Genomic DNA, 24,411 nt, shown 5'->3' on the forward strand with positions numbered 1-24,411 from the left:
ATTACTTCTCTGCCCTCGTAATCCCGCTTACTTTTTACAGATTGCTTACATTTTGATTTTTGGAAACAAATTTCATTAATTGATGAATTCACTGATTTACGACTGTTGGCTTACATGGAACTTATTTTTATCTAAACTTTAAAATACCATCGGAGGTGAAACAGAATTTGTCATGAAAAGTTACTTCCATGGTATAGCGTCCTTTTAAGAGGATGCCATATACGGGTTTAACTTTTCGTCCCAAATTCACTTTCATCTCTATAACTAATTTAAAAGAAAAAGAAAGTGACTTTCGACAAATTTAAAGTAAATTACGAAGTTTCAAATGCAGAAAAACATATTTTCAAAATGCAAACAAATTATTGAAAGAGAACTTCTCTATTGCGCAATCCTAAGTTACATCCTCACAACGTATTATTTTTATTTGAACATTTTGAAAATTTCTTTTTAGTATTTGAAGCGTAATGTTATACTCTAAATTTGTCTGAAATTACTTCTTCTACATTTTAAATAAGTTACGGAGATGAAAGAAATTTGGGGAGAAAAGTTACTCCTGCTACAAGGTATCATCTTAAGTTATTGATAAAAGAGCAAATAAAGCTGTTGCATAAAGAAATTAAAGCATATCTACTTAAATTTAAAAAATATATATATGTACAATTTTTTTTACGGAATTGTTCCCGAAATGTGCTCTTCAAAGCTATTTTTTCAAAGAAAACAAATTTACAGTTTAAGTGCTTTAATTTCAAACCAAATAAATTATTCGATATCAAATAAACTATATTAACTACACGTTTTGAAAAGAATTAAATAGAGTTTGAAGAATAGAATTCAATATAATTAAATATTGAAACCATTTAAAGCAAATTTTGATAAGAATTAAATACTATTTAAAGAATAAAATTCAATAGAATTAAATACTGCAAACCATTTAAAACACATTAAATTTCTTAAACTTTTACCTAGAGGAAAATCAATTCTCAAAATACTGAATATTTCTCAGTTAATGTGCATTTTTATGAGAAACAACAATTTTTATGAAGCATTTTTATGAATAACTCCTTAAATATTAAAAAAAAAATCTATAAAAACGCTCTAAAATTTCACCAAAAATTCATCTTGTTGTTTTTCATCTTGACAATCTAACATCTTTTCCTATTTTCATAATAATTATAGAAGGGCAATGGCTAAAAATTAAATAAGACGTTGAATTGCCGACCAAATTTTGAATATTTGTTCAAACTCCATAGCCTTAAAATTTTGAGCCTAATCCAGAAGACAAGAAAATCCCTAAATCGGATACTCGAGCAGTGGTGGCTCAGGGGATAGAGCACTCACCTTCCAATGAGGTGATCTGGGTTCGAATCCCAGAGATGATTGCTTGATTCGAATTCCAGTCGAGATTGAGTCGGCTCTTCAACGACGGTTGTAAAATTATTAAATATAGTAAACTATAGTAAAATAATAAAATTATAAAATAGGTTTTTTTTATGGAAAACCATGAAAACCTCCCACAGTTACCCTGGCCACAGGGGTATTCTTCTAACCCATTTTTTCACCATTGAGAATATTTATGTCAGCACTCTTGTCGATGCTAACCGGGAGCAAAGTCTTGTATTAACGAGCCACGGCATGGATTCGAACCCAAATCACATTATTTGAAGGCTAACGCTTAATCCCTTGAAAATAACATATTCCTTCTAAGTCCCTTTTTTTTTTTACCTAAAACAGACATCAAGGAATAGTCAAAGCAATTTAATAATTGTTCGAAACATGCAGAAGTTTTCTAAAAAAACTTTTATATAAACTTCATGAACATTTCTTTTTGCAGAAAATTTAAAACGACGCTTAACAAAGAAAAATGAAAGAACAAAGAGCTATTTAATTAAAAAAAACATATATAATTTTATAACGACAAATCTTTTTAACTTCCTTTAGTACTAATTAACACAAATATCTTTAACTTAACGGATTAAAAATTCACTTCGGAAAATATTTCAGCAACTTTATTTTTAGTAGTTTTTAAAATGTTACTCAAAAGATAAAGATGATTAAATATAATTTTTTTTTCATTTAATATGTTAAAAAAATCCCTCAAATATATATTTAAGTAATTGCCCCAAAAAAGAATGAAACAAAAATAAATATTCTTAGACATAAATCTTCAATCTTCATCAATTATTCTCCTTATAATTAGTTCTTAAATGTTTTTAAATAACAAAACGTTGAAAACATAGCCCAAAAAATATGATCATTAACCATTAGAAATGCGTAATTATAAAAATAATAAAACCTGATAATTATAATCTCTGAAGAACGCATTTGTATTTCTTTTACATAACTATTATTTCTAATAAACATAATTATTTCTGCAAAATGCTGATTTTTTTAGTACTATTTATCATGCTTTCATAAGGATTACTTTCTCTCTAGAGAGAATTTACTCGAAATTTTAAAAAAGAAATCCCTCATTAATCCTCCATTTTTCGGCTAATTAGCTTCATTTAAATGCAATTTAGCTATAATTAAAACTATTATCTACTTTAAATACTTCTTTCTCTGCTTTAATTATTACTATTTCTTAATAAGAAAGATTTGTTTTATTTTTCAGAGGAAGTTTGTTTTAGAAAAAAGTTTGCAAGAACACAAAAATGAACCAAAGACTCAAGCGGAGGCGACGAAGGATCTTTTTCGAGCGCAAGGCTACCGGAAACGAATAATTGTCATAATGTTTAGCTGGTAAATTTAATATATTATAATAATTTTTACTTTTTTGATGTGCAAGTAAAATATCCGAAGAAAAAAATTTATATTATTCCTATTTGGAAGAAAAAAATTTATCGTTAATATCGATATCAGTAAGTTAGAAAAAATATTTGAATCAATAACGATATCAGTATTTAATAATGAAAAAAATCTTTTCAGAACAATAAAGATTAATTCTATGCTATTAAAATAAATACTTTTAAAATAGATGTAGTGTATCTATCACTACAAAAAATATAATTCCAATTCACTAGTATATACGACATGTTAACTCGATACTATGGTGGGATGCCTTCTCATAGATGAAGGTTGACATTGTCGATAGCTATTCTCCCCGCATTGGTGACGCGGACGTGATGTGAACACGTCTGTCTGACGGTCACTTAGCTCTGAACACGCCTACATCGAAGGATAATCCACATTGAACAGTTGACATGCTACTTGTGACTGCGACGTTATCCACCTCCTCACGCTGTTGCTTCTCAATCTCGATCACACACAACGTACAACGCATAAACTCGACTGCTAAAGGCAACACAGGAGCGGCCACGACCGTCAACTTAATACAGCTCTCACGATCAGCATTTAAAAGTATGGTGATCTCAATACATCTCTCCCGGTTTCTCATGAAACAGCAATGAATCAACTAGGGAGATCCTGTTCATCGAATTCTATCACAGCTATAATTCTGGTGGGGGAGTACTGTAGTGTATCATTGTCGATAGCTATTCCCCCGACATACGTTTTCGGCTTTATTAGTTTATCATTTCCTTTTAGGTTGACGAGTACAGCATCCTTTTTGGGACTGAATTATCTATGTATTGAGCTGCAGGGTGATGTTCACTCTAATCTTCTCACTTCTGCCCTAACCGAGATAGCTGGTTGGTTCTGTGCCTCAATCATCTTAAAATTTGTCAGTCGTAGGTGCTGCTATTGCGTTTCATGTGCCTTAGGAGGGGTACTTTGCATCACTATGGCAACAAGAAGACGAAGTAAGTCGAACATTAGTGTGGAAAGTACGTCAGTACTGTAAGATAAATTTTATTTAATAAGTTTGGAAGGATAATTAGGTTTGAGACTCGCGATTAATACTTTACTTACTGCTAGCGATGTAATACCTTCTGTACGATGCGGAAAAAAATAAACGAAGCAGCATAACTTTTGGTTTAATGATCGGATTTTCAAGTGCTCAGATTTCATCTTAATGGTTTGAGAGCCTAATGTCATATATGTTTATTATTAATGCAGACGATATTTTAAGTTAGGAAATCATACACAGAAATTTGTTTCTGAATAATTCTACCTTTTCTTCGATAGATTGTCTTATGGATTGGGTTTAAAATTACAAGGCTACGAAGTAAAACATTAGTCGTAGTAAGCCCAAAATCAGGCCAGCTGTTCAACGACGGTTATAAATAAATAAAATATTGGGGGTGGGGGGCATTTGAACCAATGGGGTCCAATTTGAAATATATGGTCCCAATAGTTTGGTCTCAAAAGTTTGTGTCCCTTAATATCAATTTTACTTTTTGCATGCGTCGCCTTCTCCTTGAGCAAATAGAAAATATTTTGCTTATAATTATGAAGTTTATTACTTATTATGTTGTTGAACAGTAAAAAAAAAATTTGAATTGTAAGTTACATTAATATTTACATCATTTTTAAGAACGCAATTTTTAAATAGAAAAATTCAGAGTTCCACTTGAATGCCTCCAAGGTCATTATCTTTTTTTTCTTTCTAAAAAATTAAATAAAGAAATAAAAAGACGAAATTTTTTTTAAAAAAAATTAGATTTTCAGAGCACTATTTAATCGATTTCGTTTAGTGTTTTGGCGAGCATAACGTTTGAGAAGAGGGAACGAAGATAGTAGCTTTAAAAATTATTTTTCATTATCATTAAAAATTATCAGTTTAAAGAATTTCCAAAAAATTTAAATGGTAACATCTTTTTTCTCGAAGTTACTGTATGAAACTCTCTCTATTACATTTCGTGCTACGTGCCATCTTATAAAAGTCTTCATTTTATTTTTCAGGTAAGACTAATTCTATATCGCTGTTCACGTGTACAAAGTTAAGTGTTTCAATTTCATATTTTGTTCTGCCCCTCTGGACTGCCGAGCTTCTGCCGCAGGGTACAAGAGAGCCAGCATTAGTCCTAGTAGAAATCATAAGTCTAGCCTGCCCAGTCTTCCTACCTCTGCTCATATATCAGGTACTATACTTTTGTTATACCTACCAGCAATGCGACAGATGTAATACTATTCTTTAAAAAAAAATCAACGCTAAAAATGGCAGCAACTATTTTACACCAAAGTGGTGAAGAGAAACACCATGCACAACACTCGGATCTAGGTATTTCACCATACCAAATATGTTCTTTTATATTACTTGATGTAAAGTAGCTGCCACCATGTTCGTTGTTCAGCAACACTATTTATAATTACAGAAAGATATGATGTTCATAAGAGTCAGTAAAATTATTTTTCAGATTGCAATATAAGGCAATACTATTTAATATAGTATAAACATGCATACCAGATTTCTTAAAATAACATTAGTTTGATAATCAAACATGCAGGCAGAGCAACGAGAAAAAAAAATATGAATTAGAACTAGGCTTAACAGATTCGAAATTGAGTTTTATAAACTTATTTTATACAATTTACAGATAAATGTAAACTTTATGAGAATACAAATATCCTTATTATGCACAAAAAAAATTACGTGATTTTTATAATGGTTCAAATGATCAGTTTTTAAAATAAATCCGAAAAAAAATTTGAGATTGCGCTACTATAATTAATCAGTAGCAATCAGTATTCGTGATCAATCCGTAAAGAACATTATTATTAAATTAAACACAACGTTATTAAACACAAGATAATTATAATTTTATTTTTTTACTCTTAAAAATTAGCATTTTACAATGGTATATCTTACAATATAATCTGTGTTTAACTAAACATTTTTGTTTCATCTAATTTTATTCCGAAACGTACAGGCTATGTTAAGTAAACCCTGGTTTTGAAAATTTGTTCAGTAGTATATATTTAATTAATTTGTGATACCAGTGAAAAAATTAACAAATATATTTCTTCCCTTGCATAGAGTGATTCAAGTATGAAACAAAACCCCTTTATTTTTTTTATTATTATCTTGTATATATAATTTTGCATTTATTTTTATTTATTGTAGGGACGTACACTTCACAGCTTACCAATGGCCTTAATTGGAGTTTTTCAGATACTTGGGGGACTGGTAGCTCTGACACTGCCAGAAACTCGTACCAAGAACTTCCTGAATGAGCCAACGGTTCTGCCAATAATGCCTCCTTGCGCTGCTGATCACTGGGCAGACGAACATAATTGCTCTTGCTGTAAAAATCCCCTCAAGTAAGCCCTTTGAAACTTGTCTCCAAATACAGGATGCCTTAGATTAACCTCGCTGTTTTTTTATAGTTTATAACAGAAAAACCATAAGGGTTTTTTTTTTTTAAGAAAAAAAATTATTGTGGTGAAAATCGTTAACGGAAGACAATCATTTTTATGCTTCCCATTCTTAGTTCATATTATTTTAATATTTCCACAGATGGCAGCACTTAAAACTAAGGGTAAAAATGAGAATTCCTAGAAAGAAAATATTTTTTAAAGTTTGTAATAGAAAGAACAAAAAAACAGTTAAAGTAAAAAAAATATATAAATATCTTGCCGAAAATTTTTAATGCAGGACATAAACTCTCCTTCTTAAAATTACCAGTTTTAGTTTAAAACATTTCCCACAGATGACAGATAAAGCAAACTTAAATTAAAGGGGAAAAAATGAAAATCATGACAGTCTTTTGAACTATTTTAATGAATAGTTTCATTTCAATATTTTCTAAATATCGACCGTCATCCATAATTTTATGTTATATTGTGATATACGGTGATGCCGTTTCTTAATATTTATCTTATATTTATAAGCTTAACGTAGGAACGTTGTAGTCCAGTGGTTAGAGAATCAGACAGGAGTTTGATCTTCGACTCCACCAAGATTCACCGAGTACATACAAAATTCACCGAGTACATACAAAATACATGCTCGTAAAATCTGTGGAATCAAAAGTCCTGTGCCCGGTCGCTGAGCAGAACCATGGGTACAGAGATTTGGAAAATAAGTTCCTTCCCTTTCATATCTATTTCTGAATTGAGGATAGCTTCCCGTATTGAGATAAGATTTTTTCGAATCATCCTCAGGGAACTGTCCCTGCATCAGAAAGGTCCTGGGTTCGAATCCCATGCAAGACATGGATGTTTCCTTCTCTTTCTGTGTGTTCTATCCTTTCTCCTTTGTTTTTGAATGTGACCCGCCCTATAAACTGGTTGTAGTTGTGTGAATGGCGTGACAGAAGTCGAATTACTGGCCATAGATGGCGCCACTGAAAAACAGGAACAATCGCACCCCCACTTCCTAAACAGGCATACGACAAAAAAAATTTTTTTTATTCATTTTATGTATTTTTTTTTTTACAAATTGGAAAATTCACAAGTAAAAAAGGCTTTATTTATAACACAATGATATCTTTGCTTGGTAGATAATTTAAAATAAAACTGCAGTCGCAGAATAATTACGACCATAAAATTCTCAGAATGTATTAATCATTTTTTTATATTTTTTAATTTACGTATCATAAATTTTCATGCTTAATAATTGTCCAATTTTTAGTTTTTTATTATCAAGTAGGAAATTTTATAATTATTTATGTATTATGTATAAATGAAAAAAAATTAAATATTTTAACTATACCTCCAAGCTTGATGAATAAATAATAAATATTTTAGGAGCAATCCAGGTAATGGAAAAGTCAACCCAGCATTTCCTGAATCCCCTATATTTAGGTACGTAGAAATGTACTTAATAATGATATCTGCATGTTGTATTTATTCTCTTTACATTTCATTTTTCTTAAACTTACTTTAAAATTTACTTACAAAGTAAATAGATGCATGCAACAAAATAAAAATTGAATGCATGGGTCTATACATTTTAGTAAACCAATTGCTTAAACTTAAAACTTGTCACATTTTAGTGTTTGTCATAGATTGTAAAGTTGAAAGCGTTAAATATGTATATATTTACGATTACTTATTCTCGAATTGCTTTTGTGATGTACGTTAGAGATTTTGTAATGCACATTAACTATAAAAAAATAGAAAATACAATTGAAAAACGTCGCGACAAGACCAAAATTGCGGAGGTTAAAAAAAAAATTAATAAAAAGGAAAGAACAACCTCAGTAGTCGAAAGAGGCAAATCAGAAAAAAATGCATTTCCACGGGCTATGTAGAAATGTTAATGAACTCGTGTCAATAACAAGGGAATGGGAATTCATATCAAGAAACAAAATTCCCGGGCAATATGAGCTGATGTGACAGGGTGTGCAAAATTTATATTGGCATTATCGAAATCGAATTTAAGCCAAAGAGCAAAAAATGCGCTGTAATAGATGATTTATCACATTCTTCATAACTGACATATGTATCGTGCTCTTTTGTTTAAACTTCAAAGCGGGTCTGACTTTACGGATGTAGTGAAAGTCACACTGGCAAGGTATGTGATAAATTTCTCAGCGAGTTCCAAATACAAGTGGCTTACATTTAATAAACTTAATACTTACTTAAGTGATATAAACATTAATAATATGGACAAATACTTGGCAAATTATGAGAGAGAGAGTTTACAATAAACTTTTCAATTTTGAATTCTATTTGTCATTTCGTACTATTAGTTTACACTCTAACTATAATTTGTTCAAATTTTCAATTGTTAATATAATACTTTTTATTCATCCACTCAAATACATATTTTTTTAAACTTGTAGAGGATGATATTCGATGTTAATACAGTTTTTTTCAAATATTAATTAAATTTAATTGATTAATTTTAGTTTAATATGGGAGAAAATGTTTTTTAATTATTTAATAAAAAGTAACTAAAATGGAATTTTTCAGTGTTCACCTAAGTAGGAATTGACTTTAAACTTTTTTTCACATAACTTGTTATGATGTTAAATCGTTGCCATTAACATGTAGCATATTTAGAGTCACTTATTTAGTTTCTAGCAAAACCCTAATTAGTGTAATTACTTCATCTTTTCACCATTCCTTGCATTTTAAAAAGAGTTAGTCTACTACCCAAAGTTCATCAATAAAAAGTTACCAAATTTAAAGAATAAGCTTTTTAAAAAAATAATTTGTCAATACCATGAATTCATCTAACTTAACTTTTAAATTCTGGCCTAGTAGTTTAGACAATTTATCTTCTTACAGATCACTATGTTTGTTTTCTTGTTTAGAAGCTGTTTCAGGAACTTATAGTTTGCAAATGACTTAAACATCTTTAGGGACCTCATTAATCCTGCTAATGTGCGGGATGAAAATTAACTGAAAGACTTCATATTTTATCCAACGACAATCTATTTGTAGCTACTGCTCAACTACGTTTCCATAGAGTCTTTGTTTTGCAGTTACTAAAATGTGTTAAATACTAACTGATTAATAATCCTAAATATGTATCTCTAGTAATTCTAAATAATATTGCATGTTCTATTCCTATGCGTGAAGTTTATAGACATGTGAAATTTTCTTTGTGAATAAAGCTTAATTATTCTCTTCTTTCGGCATGTCAGATTTGTTTAGCTTTGATTTTGTGTTATTCATAAGAATTCTATCTCGTTGGCAATATGTTCTATCCTATCATGTCTTCTGTAAATGGCTAATGATAGTTAATAAAAAATACCTTCAAATGAACAACACAATTTAAAAAAGCAGAAAAAGATAAATCGAGACGCACAGTTCGCAGATACGTAGACAGACTAAGAAACAAATATTTGATGTTGCTGTTTATTAGAGTTCGTTTACAGATGGCGCTGATGACTATAAAAAACTATAAAAAATAATTTCTGGGCTTGAGATAAAATAAAAAAAAAAAAAGATTTATCCTAACGACTTTTGATAGGTTTTTTAAGTTCTAGGACTCACTCTTAAAGGTTAGAGGAAGTGATCTCAAATATGCTAATTAAATAAGGACAGATGTTATTGCAAGTCACGAAATCAGACAAAAAAATTTAGTTTTTCGACGAATTTAGATTTCTGATCCCCAAAATATCGGATCAAAATATCAGTTTGGACCCCTTAATTTTATTTTTATTTGTTTTGCCATATCTTATGAACTTTTCGTGCGAATTGAAAGTTTTTCGTACACAATTATAAAATTCACTTATTCTAAGATAATTCCCTGCAAAAAATAACTTTTAATAAATAACTATTTTTTTATTATTTTATTTAATATTAATTGAAAAAATATTGAATTGAAAGGTATGCAATTTTTTACATAATTTTAAAGAACGTAACTTTACATGGCAAAATACAGCATTTGAGTGAAATTGGTCGAATAGTTCCTGAGAAATTGAATTTTACAACTACGGCATATTTAAAGTTCGATTTCTCAGAAACAATTTTACCGATTTTGTAAAATTTTGTATTTTGCCATGTAAAATTACGCACTTCAAAGTGATGTAGGCAATTGTATATCGTTTAATTCAAATTTTTTTGGACTATTACTAAATAAAATAATAAAAAATAGTAAACATTTACTAAAATTCATTTTTTGTATGGAATTATCTTTAACAAACAAACTTTATAATTGTGTGCAAAAAATTTTCAATTCACTTAAAAAATTCTGGAGATGGAGCGAAACACGAAGCGAAAATAACATTAACATTAAATTAACATTAAAGGGTCCAAACTTTAGATCGCTTTCATGTCCAAACTATTGCGACCATATGTCAAAGATTCCTTCTACCCCATGTATTTTAGAGGTCAAAAATTCTAATCCGTCGAAAAAAAGATATGTTCATTCCGAGAAAGTACGTTTTTTGTCTGATTTGGTAACTTAAAATATCGTCTGCACTAATTGATTAACATATTTGTGATCAGCCCTTCGAGCCTTTAAAATTGAGTCATAGAACATGAAAATTCAATCATTAGATGAAAACATTCATAGTAGTACGTCTTTTATTTATTTTTTTACACATTTTACATTATTCTATGTTGAAATATATATTTTTGCTTAGGCACCAGTTAAATTAGTTCTCAGATTGCACTTTTCTGTTGTTGCTGATAGTAGTTACTTGGAAAACATTATTTGGAAGCTTTCTCAGTTCACCGGTCCCCTCAGTAGAACAGTTTTGTAACTAGTAATCATGATAAGAAAATTTCTTCAGATTTGTAGAGTTGAACGCAGCACAATTTTTATTTTTTCCAGTTATCTTTAAATTTCTAAGTTCGTCTGTTGTTTTTAGAACAACCGTTTCATTGCTCTTTCTTGGCGCCTATATTGTTTATTCTTATCTCGACCCGCCCTATTCAAGGGCACACGAGAGTAGAACATGCATTCTACAGACAAAACATACGTTAAACATACATAAAACACATAAAATTACAACAAGAATAAATGGCTTATACAGAGAATAGAAAATGAAGCTGAAAACACTTCTAATTCTAACTCTGAAGAAAAACAAAGGGGACATTTAGAAAAGAAAAGAAAAATTCTAGACTATAATAGAGAATAATAATTTTTTTTTTTTTGAAAAAGAAAAAAGAAAATTATTTTTCTTAAATATAATTTTTAGAAAATGAAATATATCAAAAGCCTAAAATTGAATCCAAAACAAGAAAGTCAGATAGTTTAAAAAAAGGATAAGAAGAAATATTTTACTAAGATAGAGAATTATAATAATTATTATTTATTTATTTTTCTTTCTTTTTTTAAGAAAGGGTAACCCCTTTATACCCATTTTTTGGGTTTACGATCATAAATGTTCCTCACCATTGAACAATGAACCATAGCCTTGAAATTTTGAACCCAACCAATAAAATAAAGGATTCCATGGCTCAGACATCAGTACGGACTAGTTTTCGAGAAGCAGTTTTTGATGGAACTAACCCTCCTTTGAGTTATATGGGGATTAAAAACGTGAAAACTTTCCACTGTTAGTCCAACGTCAAGTGGATTTTAACCCATGATCCATCTACCACTGAGGATATCTTTAAGTCAACACTGTAGTCGACGCGAGCCAGTAGCAGAATTTGTATCGACCAGCCATTATCGTTGGGGTTCGATCACCTTCATTGAGAGGTGAACACTCTATGCTTTGTTCCACCGTGACTTTATGATGGAATATTTTTAGAATTTATTTATCAAACTATTATTATTATTGATTTTTGATAAAAATATTCTAACCCATTATTGTATGATTTATTTTTTAAGCCTTCTGCGATGTCAAGAAAGCCAAATGTCTTACTCTGGACGAGAATCGGCAATGTCAGACATGAGCAATCCTAAAATGACTGAAAGACGGACATCCTTGGATGAACTTAAAGTAACAGTCCTTTGATAGATCCGTTGGAGATGCGCATAGAAGCAGAAAATAAAGTATACGATTTTCGTCAAATGCCAAGTTAACCTGGAATTTTTATACAGCCTAATCATAGATACATTTATTCTAAATTCGTTGTTTTGTTTTGGACACTTCTAAAAAACGTGAGTTGTAAACACGTAAACCAGAAATTCCAGCATTTTTTATTTTTTATTTTTAGTTTTAGGAAATTTAATTAGAAATGCTGTAGAGTTGTGTTCATAAAAATTGTCATCCAGCCTTAACTGAGATTAACTGCATGCAAATACAGTAAGTGAAAAATTTCTTATAAATTAAAACAGTAATTGGAAAATTGCGAAATGAGGCAGACAGCAGTCATTTTTTTTTCGCAAACTTTCTCAACTCAGTTTTTGTTTACTTTCATTAACAAACACAAAATGTTGCAGTTACGAATACAAGATCTTTTAGTTACCTATACAAAATGTAATAGTTACAGATATTTCAATCTTTCATATTGATACAAAATGAAACAATGAAATTAAGGTTACTAATTTCATATTCAGTTTGTGCTTACTGTGTCAATATGCAGATATAACAACAGTTCCAGATTCGACAAACTATTTTGAAAAACAGTAGAGAACTACAAATTTTAAATCTGCAGATTTTTGACTATTTTGTCATCTTTTTAATCAACACGGCTCTTAGCTCAACACGGCTATACTGTAACTAAGAGACGTTATCACATAAGCCGTAGAATTATTCAGAAGTAGTGGTGAGTAAAATAGCTATAAATCAAATTTACTAAAGCAAGAAACATACATTAAAAGACTACCATTCGAAAATATTTATCCGCTGTCTGGAGCAAGTTGACATCTCTGGATATGTTTTAAGCACTGATATTTGTTAGACAAATATTCTCTTTTACGATTTTTAGTTATAAATAATTTTATTGAAATCATAGTTGAACTTAAATGTTCAAAACATTAAACTTAAGAAACTATATGAAATGTAATCCGCACTCTAAATTTTATTTTAGAAAATTGCCCAATTATCGAATAAACCAAATAAATTATAAAAATGAATGGAGAATAATTTTTTAGAGCAAACTAAATTGAAATATTTTTAATTCATAATGAAAGACATCACTAATTTTAGTAAATTGTTGTTTAGTTTTTTTTATCGAAATTATATACCTTTCTATTAAATTATTTAAATGTTACATTTTTCATGACGACGACTTAAAATAATCAACAATTTAAAAACCCATCATAAATAATCATTTACCTTAGGAGCAATTTTTTCTTGGTAAATAGACTCAACCGATTGACAAAATTATGCAGCAATAAACCTAAATTGGAAAGCGTAAATCTTGCCACAATAGACCTACATAAAATCGAACAACCAAACATAGGTCCTATCTTGACTGAATTGAGCAAAACCATATAACCCAAATATGGACTGAGAAACTGCTATTAAGTATCGAATCAATCAGGCAATTCCATCCAGGCAAAATATCGATTGATAATATTGATTGTAGGGTAAAAAAATCGGTTCAATCAAGTTAGTAAGAGAGCATTCGTCGATAGACTTGGGTTGGAAAGCCTAGATTTTGACTCAATCATCCTAGACATCATGAAACAATTAAAAATAGGTGCTATTTAGATTGAATGAGAGAAATCTAAAGCCCAATACCGACTGAATAATAACTATTAAGCATCCAGCGAATCTGACATTTCTATATGGGGCCCATGTCGGTATGATATTGATTGATAACGTTCCCTTTATCTATCATTCAGCTAAGATTCTCAACACATTTGTCATATAAAATTGAATATTACATATAAAATTATTGCTACTAAGGTAAATAAATTTAGAAATAGAAATATAATTGTCTTTAATTAACGTAAATAGTATTTACTCATTTTAAATAACTTGTATTAGGTGATATTTCAAAAAAAAATTTCGTATAATATTTTTTATTCTTTTTTTTTACGATTACATAATAAGAATGTTTTTATGGTATTTAGAGGGTAGAAAATGTAGGCGCACTTTTAAAAACAGGTTTATCTCCTGTTAAACACCTGAAATGAGTATAATGTGCACATTGCCAGATTTAATGAACCTGAGGCAACTCTATTGATATTATGAGAGAAGCTAAAGGGTGTAACTAGCGAGTTGACTCATAAGACGATAAGCTTAACACTGCCATTTCATAACTTGTATACTTAAAAAAAGATATATGTGAAATGTTGTAAAAATATTTAGGAAAGTTGAAATATATATTAACATTATTCTAAGATTATGCTATTGTTTATAAAAGAAAGATAAAAAAAAAAAAAATAGTACACGGAGTCCCTCCGCGCGGAAGAAGTGAAACTTCGTAATGTGGAAATGAAAATAGGAAGGGGTAGAAATTGATTTTTAGTGAAATCATATTGTTTCTTTAAGACAAACTTTATTAACATTGCTTAGAATTCACAATTGATCGCGTCTTGTAATTATCATTTTCGAATGAAGAAATATCCAAATCTATAACATTTGCAATGGGATTATGATAACTAAAGTAAGATACGAAATGTTTGAGTTCTATTTTTTTAATATTTCTTGCAAAAACTGCATCAATGGTAATTTCCCCTTTGGTTGTTGGATCATTTATACCATTTATCATTTCTAATCCAAATTTGTCTTTAAGGAAGGTTAATAATGTTTCAGCTTCAGGTAACGAGAAATTCACATTAAAATCTCCTGCAAGGATCACAGGCAAGCGTTACCATGGTAGCGTTAAACGTTTAACGCAACCTTGTTGGAAGTCGCATTAGAAGTTTCATTTCAAAAAGTAAATTAATGATTTTAAATCAATTACAATTTGTTTTGTGTCAGAAATGTTAAATGTCGTATTGATAATTCATACACATATGTAATTGATTTTATCATCCTAACCCTTTTTTAAATGCATTAGATTTATGGTGAAAAACGCTGAGGTTTGTTAATAACAAACACTATCCCCCCTTAATATTGTCTACTAGCAAATGACTTATCTTCACAAGGTTTGCCTTGCTAGACCAAAGAAACTTACAATGAAAAAATTAATTAAAAATAAATTGCCTTCAAATAGTTTTTTTCTTCTTCAAAACACAAAAGTAATTCATGAACATCTATTAAAACTGCACTTCACAGAAACAACAGTATTCAAGAAAGGGTTAGTTAAAATTTAAATAAATATCATGAAAATAACAAAGTGGTATCTGTTTGTAAAAATTAAATATTTTACGCATCCTCCTAATTCAAATATTAAGTTGTACTTGTGAAAAAATCTGTTTTATTATTGTTGTGTGTTAAAAAGAATTGTGAAATAATATATAGATAAATATATATACAGTTTGTGTAAAAAATATGTAAAGAATGATGAATTTGTGTATGAAAATGTAGAATTTATAACGTGGTTTTTTATTTTTTGATGTGTAATCGTGAGTTTATTTAAAGTATTATTATTTTGAGATATTTTGTTTAAATTGTATACTGGTGTTGATTTAAGAGAATTTCATATTGTTCGATTACCTCTAGACTGAATAAATTTTAAGGGGAGTCTGTAGGTCATATTCCAATAACGCTGAAACTGACTTTTTTAGATGTACCTTTTCTCATCATCTAATCAAGATATTGCTTCAGTTTCCTTTTTCACAGAATATTTACACATACATGTTTACAATGTGATAACAATTAATTCATATCTTTGGCAGAATTTAAAAAAAAATATATATATGAACTGAGATCTTCTAATTTTTTTAAAAAAAAGTTTCATCAAAAATCTTTTATGACTCAAAAAGTTTTCCTGTTAAAGCGGAAACACTATCATAGCATACGACTAATATAATCTCAAATATCCCCAAAAAAATTTCAAAGCGATATCGCTGGTAGTTTTTTAGAAAAGGAACAACGAAAAAAAGGTCGGTTTTAGCATTATTTCAATAAGCCCTACGAACTCCCCTTAATAAAATTTGGTACGAAAAAAAAATTTTTAAATGAAATAAAATGATTTTTCAACAGTTGCATTGCACATGAATGAACCGTAATTTTATTTTCATACATGGCAACGGGCAATCGCATAAAGCTAATTTTGTTCATGGACTTCAGGAAAGTGAAACTTTTCCACCTCTAAACCTCAATGTTGTTGGTATCGTCGGTCGTTAAGGCAGAGGGGGTGTGATTGTTTTTATTTTTAGAGGCGCCATCTATGGACAGGAATTCGACTTCTGCCACTCCCGTTTAAAAGACGAACCCATTCATTCATCCGCAGGTCGTAATTTTGACCTTAACCAGAGAACGATCAATGTCCAATTCAGTACCCCCAGAAGTACTGATTTATTATAGGAACGTGGAGGACTTTGTGACCGGCAGATTTAACGTGCACCAGTCACCATTTACTACACGGGAAGTTTGTACGGCCGGCTGGATTCGAACTCCTGTCCTCACTCCTGACATCAATCATATCGAGATGCTCTAGAGAAAGTTATTGATTTTCTCTATCTCCATGCAAAAATCAACCAGGACTAGAAAACAATAGAATTAATTGAGTGATAGAAAGCAATTTCCGAGGGATTTTCTAAATCAGACAATCATGCGTAAGAATTACGACTGTTGAAGGATTATTTTATTTATATCACATCAACTTATATCCATTCTTTTTTTGTGAACTTCCCAGCAGTTCTGGATATGATAGGATAAATTCAAAGAAATCCTTTCAAATAAAAACAGTGTACTCATCAATTGAGACGTGTCATATTTTTAAAATTCCACACTTTAATATATATATATATATATATATATATATATATATATATATATATATATATATATAATTTTTGTAACTAACCAAATATAATAGATAACTACACTATGTTCTTGATAAATAAGGATATCCTTAAATTATATATTTTTCGTCTAAATGTTTGAAGACAATGTGATTAATTTCTATTTAATCATATGCGTGCTAGATAGAGTTTTGCAAAAATGACGAAAAACATTTAGTTATTTTAAAAATAAAAACTAATGATTCAAAATAATCCATAAATTAAAATGTCTATTATTTATTTTTTAAGATTCATGTCTAATTGCTGTTTTTCTGTCAGATATAAATGTCGATTATAGGAAATTAGCAAAATCTCGTGTTCACAATACTGTAATCAAAATCTGATATAGTAGAAAAAAGCACAAAATCATTCAAAATAAATATTTACAGCATATACTTGTAATATGTGGCATTTTATGTTCATCTTGAAAAAAAAAGATTTAATCTTCAATCATTTTTTATATTTTCGTCAAATCAGTGAAGTAATGATTTTAGTGTTTTTTTCTGAAAACGTTAATTTTGTAATTATCGAAAAATATCAAATTAGATAAATACAGTGGTGTTTCTCTGTTAGTGTAGTGCTGCAGGCACATCTTTAAAAAGAAAACTTACAAAAAAAAAACTTAAAAGCTATTTTACTTTTAAAACATACATATTCGTTAAAATATTTTAAAACATGGTTACATTTCCAAAATAATATTGCATGAAAATTTCATTGTCCCATTCAAAATTAATCCTCATAGACTAAAAAGCAGAAATTAAAAAATAAAATTTCAGTATTTGTAAAAAAAAAGCATTTAATCTTAAATGAACTATTGTAAGCGCATAAAAAAATAGAAAGGCATAATTGTAGCTTTCCACTAATAGAAAGATTAGAAAATTCAAAGCAAATATTAATAATGTGAAAAAATTGAAAACGAAAAATTTTTCCGATATAAAAATTCCATTGCTGGGACATATAATCTGACTAAATGCGTTGCGTTATCATTAACGTTTTTAGTAATTGTGCTATATTATCATAAACTTCATTTAATAAAAACATTGTAATATATATATTTTTTTCATTTCTAAAACTAAGCTTAGTTCTTGTAACTAATCACTGTGTATACATATCACATATTATGCATTATGAAATTTATAAGATATAGTCATCAATCACTTTTTCATATTTTCATCACTGGAATTGTAGATATGAGTATTGAATAAATTGTCATTTTCTTAAAAAAAATCATGCATTTTTATTTTCCTTTAATCATCTGTATATACACACTCAAAGACTAAAGTTTTGAAAAATCTTGAAGATTAAATAGTTAACGTGTGATGGAAAGCACTTTTGTTTTTATTTTTATATTATAACGCACCTTGTTTTGTTTATATTATAAAGCACCCCATTATCATATTTTTAAGCATCAAATTAAATCATAACTATCAAATGAATGAGCCTTTGAAATGTATTAAGCACCATTCTGACAAGATGGATTAAAAAAAAAAAAAGATCACTCACTAGACCTTGCCTTTTTTTTAACCCCTTAACGATCGGTTAATTTTAAAGAAAACGGTCATAAAAGTGCCTATTTTTTGTATTTGTATTAAGTATTTGATTAGTGCTGCAACTAGTTTAAAATAACCTAACTATCCACAATTGCCTTAAAAGTATCCTGGTACTGCCATCTGGTGTGTAAAATGAGAAATAAAATGTTTTCCGGACAAAAGAAATTAATTAGTTTTATTCTTATTCTACTAGATACTACTGAACACACCAGCCCAGAAATATCACGGGAACGAGAAATAGAGGGCGAAACCTCACCCCGTCATTTTCACGGGAGCGAAAAGGAAGGGGTTAGTAGCTAAGAGAGTCAACCCCTTTTCAGCTTTCGCTCACCAGCCCCCGTTATTTCCTCGCATTTATTAACGGTTTAATCTGAGTAGTCAATACAGAGTAGTATTTCACTCGTTAACGAAACTTATACCGCTTTAAATGCTAAAGTAAGAAATGGTTTTTATCTCTATTGTACATTTTTTTATCATTTTTTTTCCTTAATAGTTTCAACATAAATGTTAAAATTTATATCTGACTACTACCTTACAAAGAATCCAGCACAAGATATAAGAACGGATATACTGCACAAAACATAAAATACATCACTTCGCTCATGGGCTGCAATAGCGGCACAAATCAAAAATTCAAGTTTTGAGATAAGTTTTCATTGCTAAGGAAAATGCAAAAGAAATGCTTCATTTTTCTTAAACGAAGATTACCTTCAAGGTGAATTATGAGTTGTGCTAGTATTGCTGCTGAAAGAATGCGTATTTTCATATTTACACCTTTTCTTAGTCCAAAACGTGTGTTTTTTGAGTTGTGCCACTATTGCAGTCCATGATCGACTTAATCTAATAAAGTTGATCGAACGGTGTTGTAAAATAAGTCTGACATAAATAAATTTGCGAAAGAGAAATAAAAGATCACTGAGGTAAAATCGTTCAACTGAAGAAACCCAATCACTTGATGTGGCCAGGACCGTAAGATTCTTTTTCTAGTCACTTTATTTTAACATGCATATTGCACACTTACGTTTATATTGCGTGTTTTCGAAGAAAAATATTCCGCATTAATGAGGGGTTCCAGTTATAAAAATTTCTAGCAGTGTTTCAAAAAAGAATTTACATCTAATCATGTTCTACTACAGCCTTTTACAAGACTGCCAACTACTACGCTTTTTGTTACATATTTTATATAATGGTAAACAAGTATGAAATAAAGTTTTCAGAATTTTTGGTAATTGGGCCAACATCTTATGAGCTGGAGATCTGGAGATCAATTTTCTTCCTTTCTTCGACTTGAGATATGGCGATGTAAAGCGCAAATAACTGTTATTACATTCTGGAGCAATGTTCTTTGTTCTTGCTACAGTGCCTCTCAGTCTTAGTTTCAGTTCCACAGCTGAATACATTAATACAGTTCAATTTGATTCAATTTGACAGTTCAATTCGATACATTCAATTTGATTTTTTTTCCAAGTAGCTGTAACTGAATTTAAAAAAAACTCTTCTCTCTTTGTGTAAGTCTCTTAAAAGTGCACAGAGAAACAAATCTTCGATAGATCTTCTGAAAGGATGCCTCACAGAGGCAAAGTCCAGCAATATCTGTACTTTCATCAAGCTTCATTGAAGATGGGGTACTACCTCACAATCTACCAATTAGCGTATCTTAAACTGAAATCATTGACTGAAGTCCTGGATGCGATCTGATATGGTGTTGTTGGAACATTGAACTACTGTAACTGTCTTCGTCGCATCTTCTCCAAGTAGAGTAGAGTCTGTCTTACATGGTTTAATTAGATTTTCGGCGATGGTGTACTGTGTAGTAGTTTGCCAACACGGCCAATCTTGATGCAAGAATGATGGATCTTTAGAGTTTTCATTATCGGTTTTCGGGTATTCTATCCAAGACACCCATGCACGCATGATGTGCTTCTTCATGTCTTTGAAAATAACTAATGGTCTTATCCTTCAAGTGTGGGTAGTTATTTTCAATATGTCTTTTAAACCTCGTAGGCACTAAAGAGTTATTTCAAATTATGCATTGACCCTCAGAAGTTTCAGCATTTCCCGCCAGAATAATCCCGAAGAACAGGTAGGATTCGTATCATTTCCTCTTTTTTGAAAGCAGTCTCTCTCCTACAAATTTGTATCTGTTAACAACATTAACTGTCTTTACTGTTTCTTGCTGTAGCTCTGTCTCATCACAACCACATACGAGGCTTGGAATTAATACAATGTTTACTAACTTCACCAGTCATAGATCACTGAATGGAAACAGCTAAACGTAGTTAAGTATTAAAAAAAAACTGATCAAAATGTAGAGAAAAGATTGAAATCTGTCTATAAGGTTTTCGTGGAAATGAAAATAAGAAAGAACTGTCACTGACATTTTGAATTGTTTTCAGGATAACATTAATTTATCAATGAGTTTAGTTATTTAGACATGAAAAATTCCAGGAAAATAACTAATCAATTCATTATAAATGCATATCTGTTTGTTCAATATTGTCATTAAATTGAAAAAATAGAACAGAAATAGAATTAGTTTAATCTGTATAAGGTCTTTTTTTATCATTATATACATGGACTAATCAAAATTTCTAGTTTGAGTTGATTGAAAATAAAAGTACATTAAATTTTAGTTTTTAGAAACTTCGTAATGTATCTTAGATACTGCTGAATATTTAAAAAGTAAAACTAACAAACATACATTATAAATGAATAAAGTTGTTTTATTAATAAGGAACACGCTTTTAAGAATTGGCATTTTAATATTATTAGTATTATATTATTGCATTATTTAGCATTGGTTTTTTTAATTGCTTACCTAACAATCTACAACAATTAAGTGTTATAAAATTTATTAAAAATAACAATTTATGCAACGGTAATTTTAAATAGAATATTCAGATTAATAAAATTTATATGTATTGTTTTACTGTAAAAACGGCAGTGTTTTGACAGAAAGATTTTTAGAAACAGCCAGAGACAAAAAAAAAAACTTTTCAAAGACGCTTTATCTCTGAAATTTATAGAACTTATAAAAGCACCCGATATAGCCACAAGTATTAAAATTAAGAGAATTAATTATTAAGTTACAATTTTTGGTTGTTCCTGCTAAAGATATTAAGTTAAAAATTAAAGCACATATTCCATCACGGCAGAAAAGTTTTTAATTGGTTCAGTGAACATTGACTTCCAATACCATTCACGGCCTTCACAAAAACCGACTTTCAGACCAATATTTTTTTTAATACATTGGACAGTCGATTCAATTTTGGGTTTACGGCTACCGATGTTCAACTCTGTCCTTGTAATTCTGCACCCACACCAGAAGAGAAAGGAACTCCTGGATCAAGCATCGACCTGGAACACCTGGATCAACTAACCCACATTTGTGCTGCATGTAGAGGATAACCACGAAAACCTCGCATGGTTAACCTGATGGCTAGGGGACCCTAACTCATGATCCATCTACCACTGAGGGTATATTACGTCAGCACTGTGATCGGTGCGATACAGGGCTAAAGAGAATAGAAGGGCTGGTTCACTCCTTTGAAGTATCTCTTGCCGCGCCGATCCTCTGACGTCACTCTAGTGACGTCACTTTGGCGCAAAGCTCGCACTTTTACTTCAAGAACAGAGCGTTTGGCCTTACTAGCTCTAACTAATATTGGATCATTTCTTTTTGGGAGATATTCTAAGACATTTGTTATTTTCTATAATGACTTTCCTCAGTTTTTGCAGTGAATTTACAAGAATTTAAAACTATTATCTAAATGCCAGTTTGCGCGATTGCAACTTGCAAAAATTCTGATATAAAAACAAAAGGAAAAAGTATAATTTTTCGTGTGTTCCCTAAAGTAAATGAACAACTATGTAAAGAATGGATTCCGAAATGACACAGTTAATATAAAACCGCAATACGTTTATTCTGTCGTAAAGAACTTTTATAAAAATTCATTATCTAAATAGAAACCGCCTCGCTACTTCATAAAGAAAGGCAGGTGAAAAGAATTAAAAAATAGATAAAGTCAAAGAAAATTAAAATGTAAGTCAAAAGTATAAATAAAATGTATAGTATATAGTTGAAATTCTCCTAATTTCATAACATATTTTTTAATGTAGTTATTCTAATTATTTATGATTTTTTTTTTAAAATTATATTCTCTTCAATTTAAATATCTATGTATTATATCATCGTAAATTTAAATGTCTATAAACAATTGTAAAATTTCTGATGTCATTATGAACCTAAATTATTATTTTGTTTCAGTAATTAGCGTTTAAGGTTGATGTTTCCTAATGATTAAGTATGAACAAATTGCTATTAACGACATATTTTAAAATCAGGGATTCTAAATTTAACTTAACTTATCTTTATAAAAGAATATGTAGATAAAAAAAAGTGTCGATATATGCCTTCATTTTTCTTAATAGTTAAAGTTAAAACTGAACTTTTTAAAATAAAGTATTTGTCGTGTCATTTTCACCAACTAGCAAAACATTTTTATAAGTTTAGAATGGTATTTTTTTAATATAATAACCAAGAAAGTTTTTTTTGAACTATGTTTATGAATGGAAATAATGTGTTAATTACGTAAAGTTTGAAGGCTAATAACCAGAAAAAGTCTAACTTATTTTTACAAGAGAAAGATGCAAAGTTATCATATCTTTGCTTGCGATCTCCGAGATCTGTAGACACAGTGACGTCATGAGGAGGGAAATCGTAGCTTCAGCTCTAAGAGCGGAGTGAACTAGCCCTTGTATTCTCTTTAGCCCTGGGTGCGATACGGATGTGAAATTCGAGTCTATCTGCCATTGCTGGGATTCGAACCCAGTTCACCTCATTGGAAGGCGATCGCTTCATCCTCGGAGATACCGCGGCTCTTCTCAGACCAATAAAAAATTTATTAAACATCTTGAAAAGGTGCATCCGACAGCAATATTCTGCTATCAGTGCAGAAAAAGTCCAATATAATTTAAATCTAAGATTCCTAATTCATTATATATTATAATATATATTCAATATATGGGTCATTCTCACAAAAAGGTGATTTTTTTAAGTCCCTTAGTAATAAATAATAGGAAATACAGCAGATTTCTTAATATTTTTCATTATCATTTTTCGTAAAGTTCTAACTAACAAATCATATGCATTTCTGCTAAATGTATTTAATATTTCATTCTTATTTCTTAATAAACATAACTTAAAAATCCCCTCCGTGGACGTCCGTACGTCTGTGACACAAAAGAATTTGTAATGGCTGTTAAACAATTTAAATGTCATTTTAATGATTTTTGTAGTTTTACCTTAATAAATGTTTATAGTAACTTTTTATTTAATATTTTTTTTAAATGATTTTTATAAAATAAATGACTAGCAAACTTTGTTCATCCAAAATGAAATCTCCCTCCATGGACAATTAATATAGTTATGTAAATATGCAATAAAAAATGTATATGCGAAATCCCTATAAGACAGCTGCTAGGGAAAGGTAACCATTCCATTTTCTAATGTTAACTATCAGTTGTTTTTGTTCTCTTTGGTGTCAGTTTTGGATTTTTGTTCAACTGGGGTTTGGCAAAGTTCTCACCGTATACTCCATGGACATCATAAAGAAGGTAAGAGAAAATTATTTTATTTTTGATAGATGAATTTTAGATTGCAAAAATAGTATATTTAATAAAAAGAACTGCCCCATTTTTGTAACTTTAAAATTAAAAATCAGTAAAATTCAAGAACTAGTTTTTGTCTCCTCCGTGGACTTCCACTCCGTGAACATAACAAGTCAACAGAGGAGAAGACACAGTCAATGGAAGAGACAATGTGTT

At 29.9% G+C, this 24,411-nt stretch overlaps 1 protein-coding gene across 1 annotated transcript in view; it reads left to right on the forward strand.

Annotated features, from left to right (window-relative positions):
* The window catches only part of LOC107446312 (beta-alanine transporter-like), a 175,044-nt gene extending 161,790 nt beyond the window's left edge, over positions 1–13,254 (forward strand). The window contains exons 6-11 of the mRNA XM_071179490.2: positions 2,612–2,739; positions 3,544–3,758; positions 4,801–4,979; positions 5,963–6,159; positions 7,588–7,644; positions 12,077–13,254. Of these exons, the coding sequence (XP_071035591.2) occupies positions 2,612–2,739; positions 3,544–3,758; positions 4,801–4,979; positions 5,963–6,159; positions 7,588–7,644; positions 12,077–12,203 (903 nt within the window). The 3' untranslated portion in view covers positions 12,204–13,254. The remainder of the gene's footprint in view (positions 1–2,611; positions 2,740–3,543; positions 3,759–4,800; positions 4,980–5,962; positions 6,160–7,587; positions 7,645–12,076) is intronic.
* The last annotated feature ends 11,157 nt before the right edge of the window (positions 13,255–24,411 follow it).

This window comes from Parasteatoda tepidariorum, chromosome 1, assembly GCF_982258835.1.
Source record: "Parasteatoda tepidariorum strain Cologne lab strain chromosome 1, Ptep-v5.0, whole genome shotgun sequence".
Lineage (NCBI taxonomy): Eukaryota > Metazoa > Arthropoda > Arachnida > Araneae > Theridiidae > Parasteatoda > Parasteatoda tepidariorum.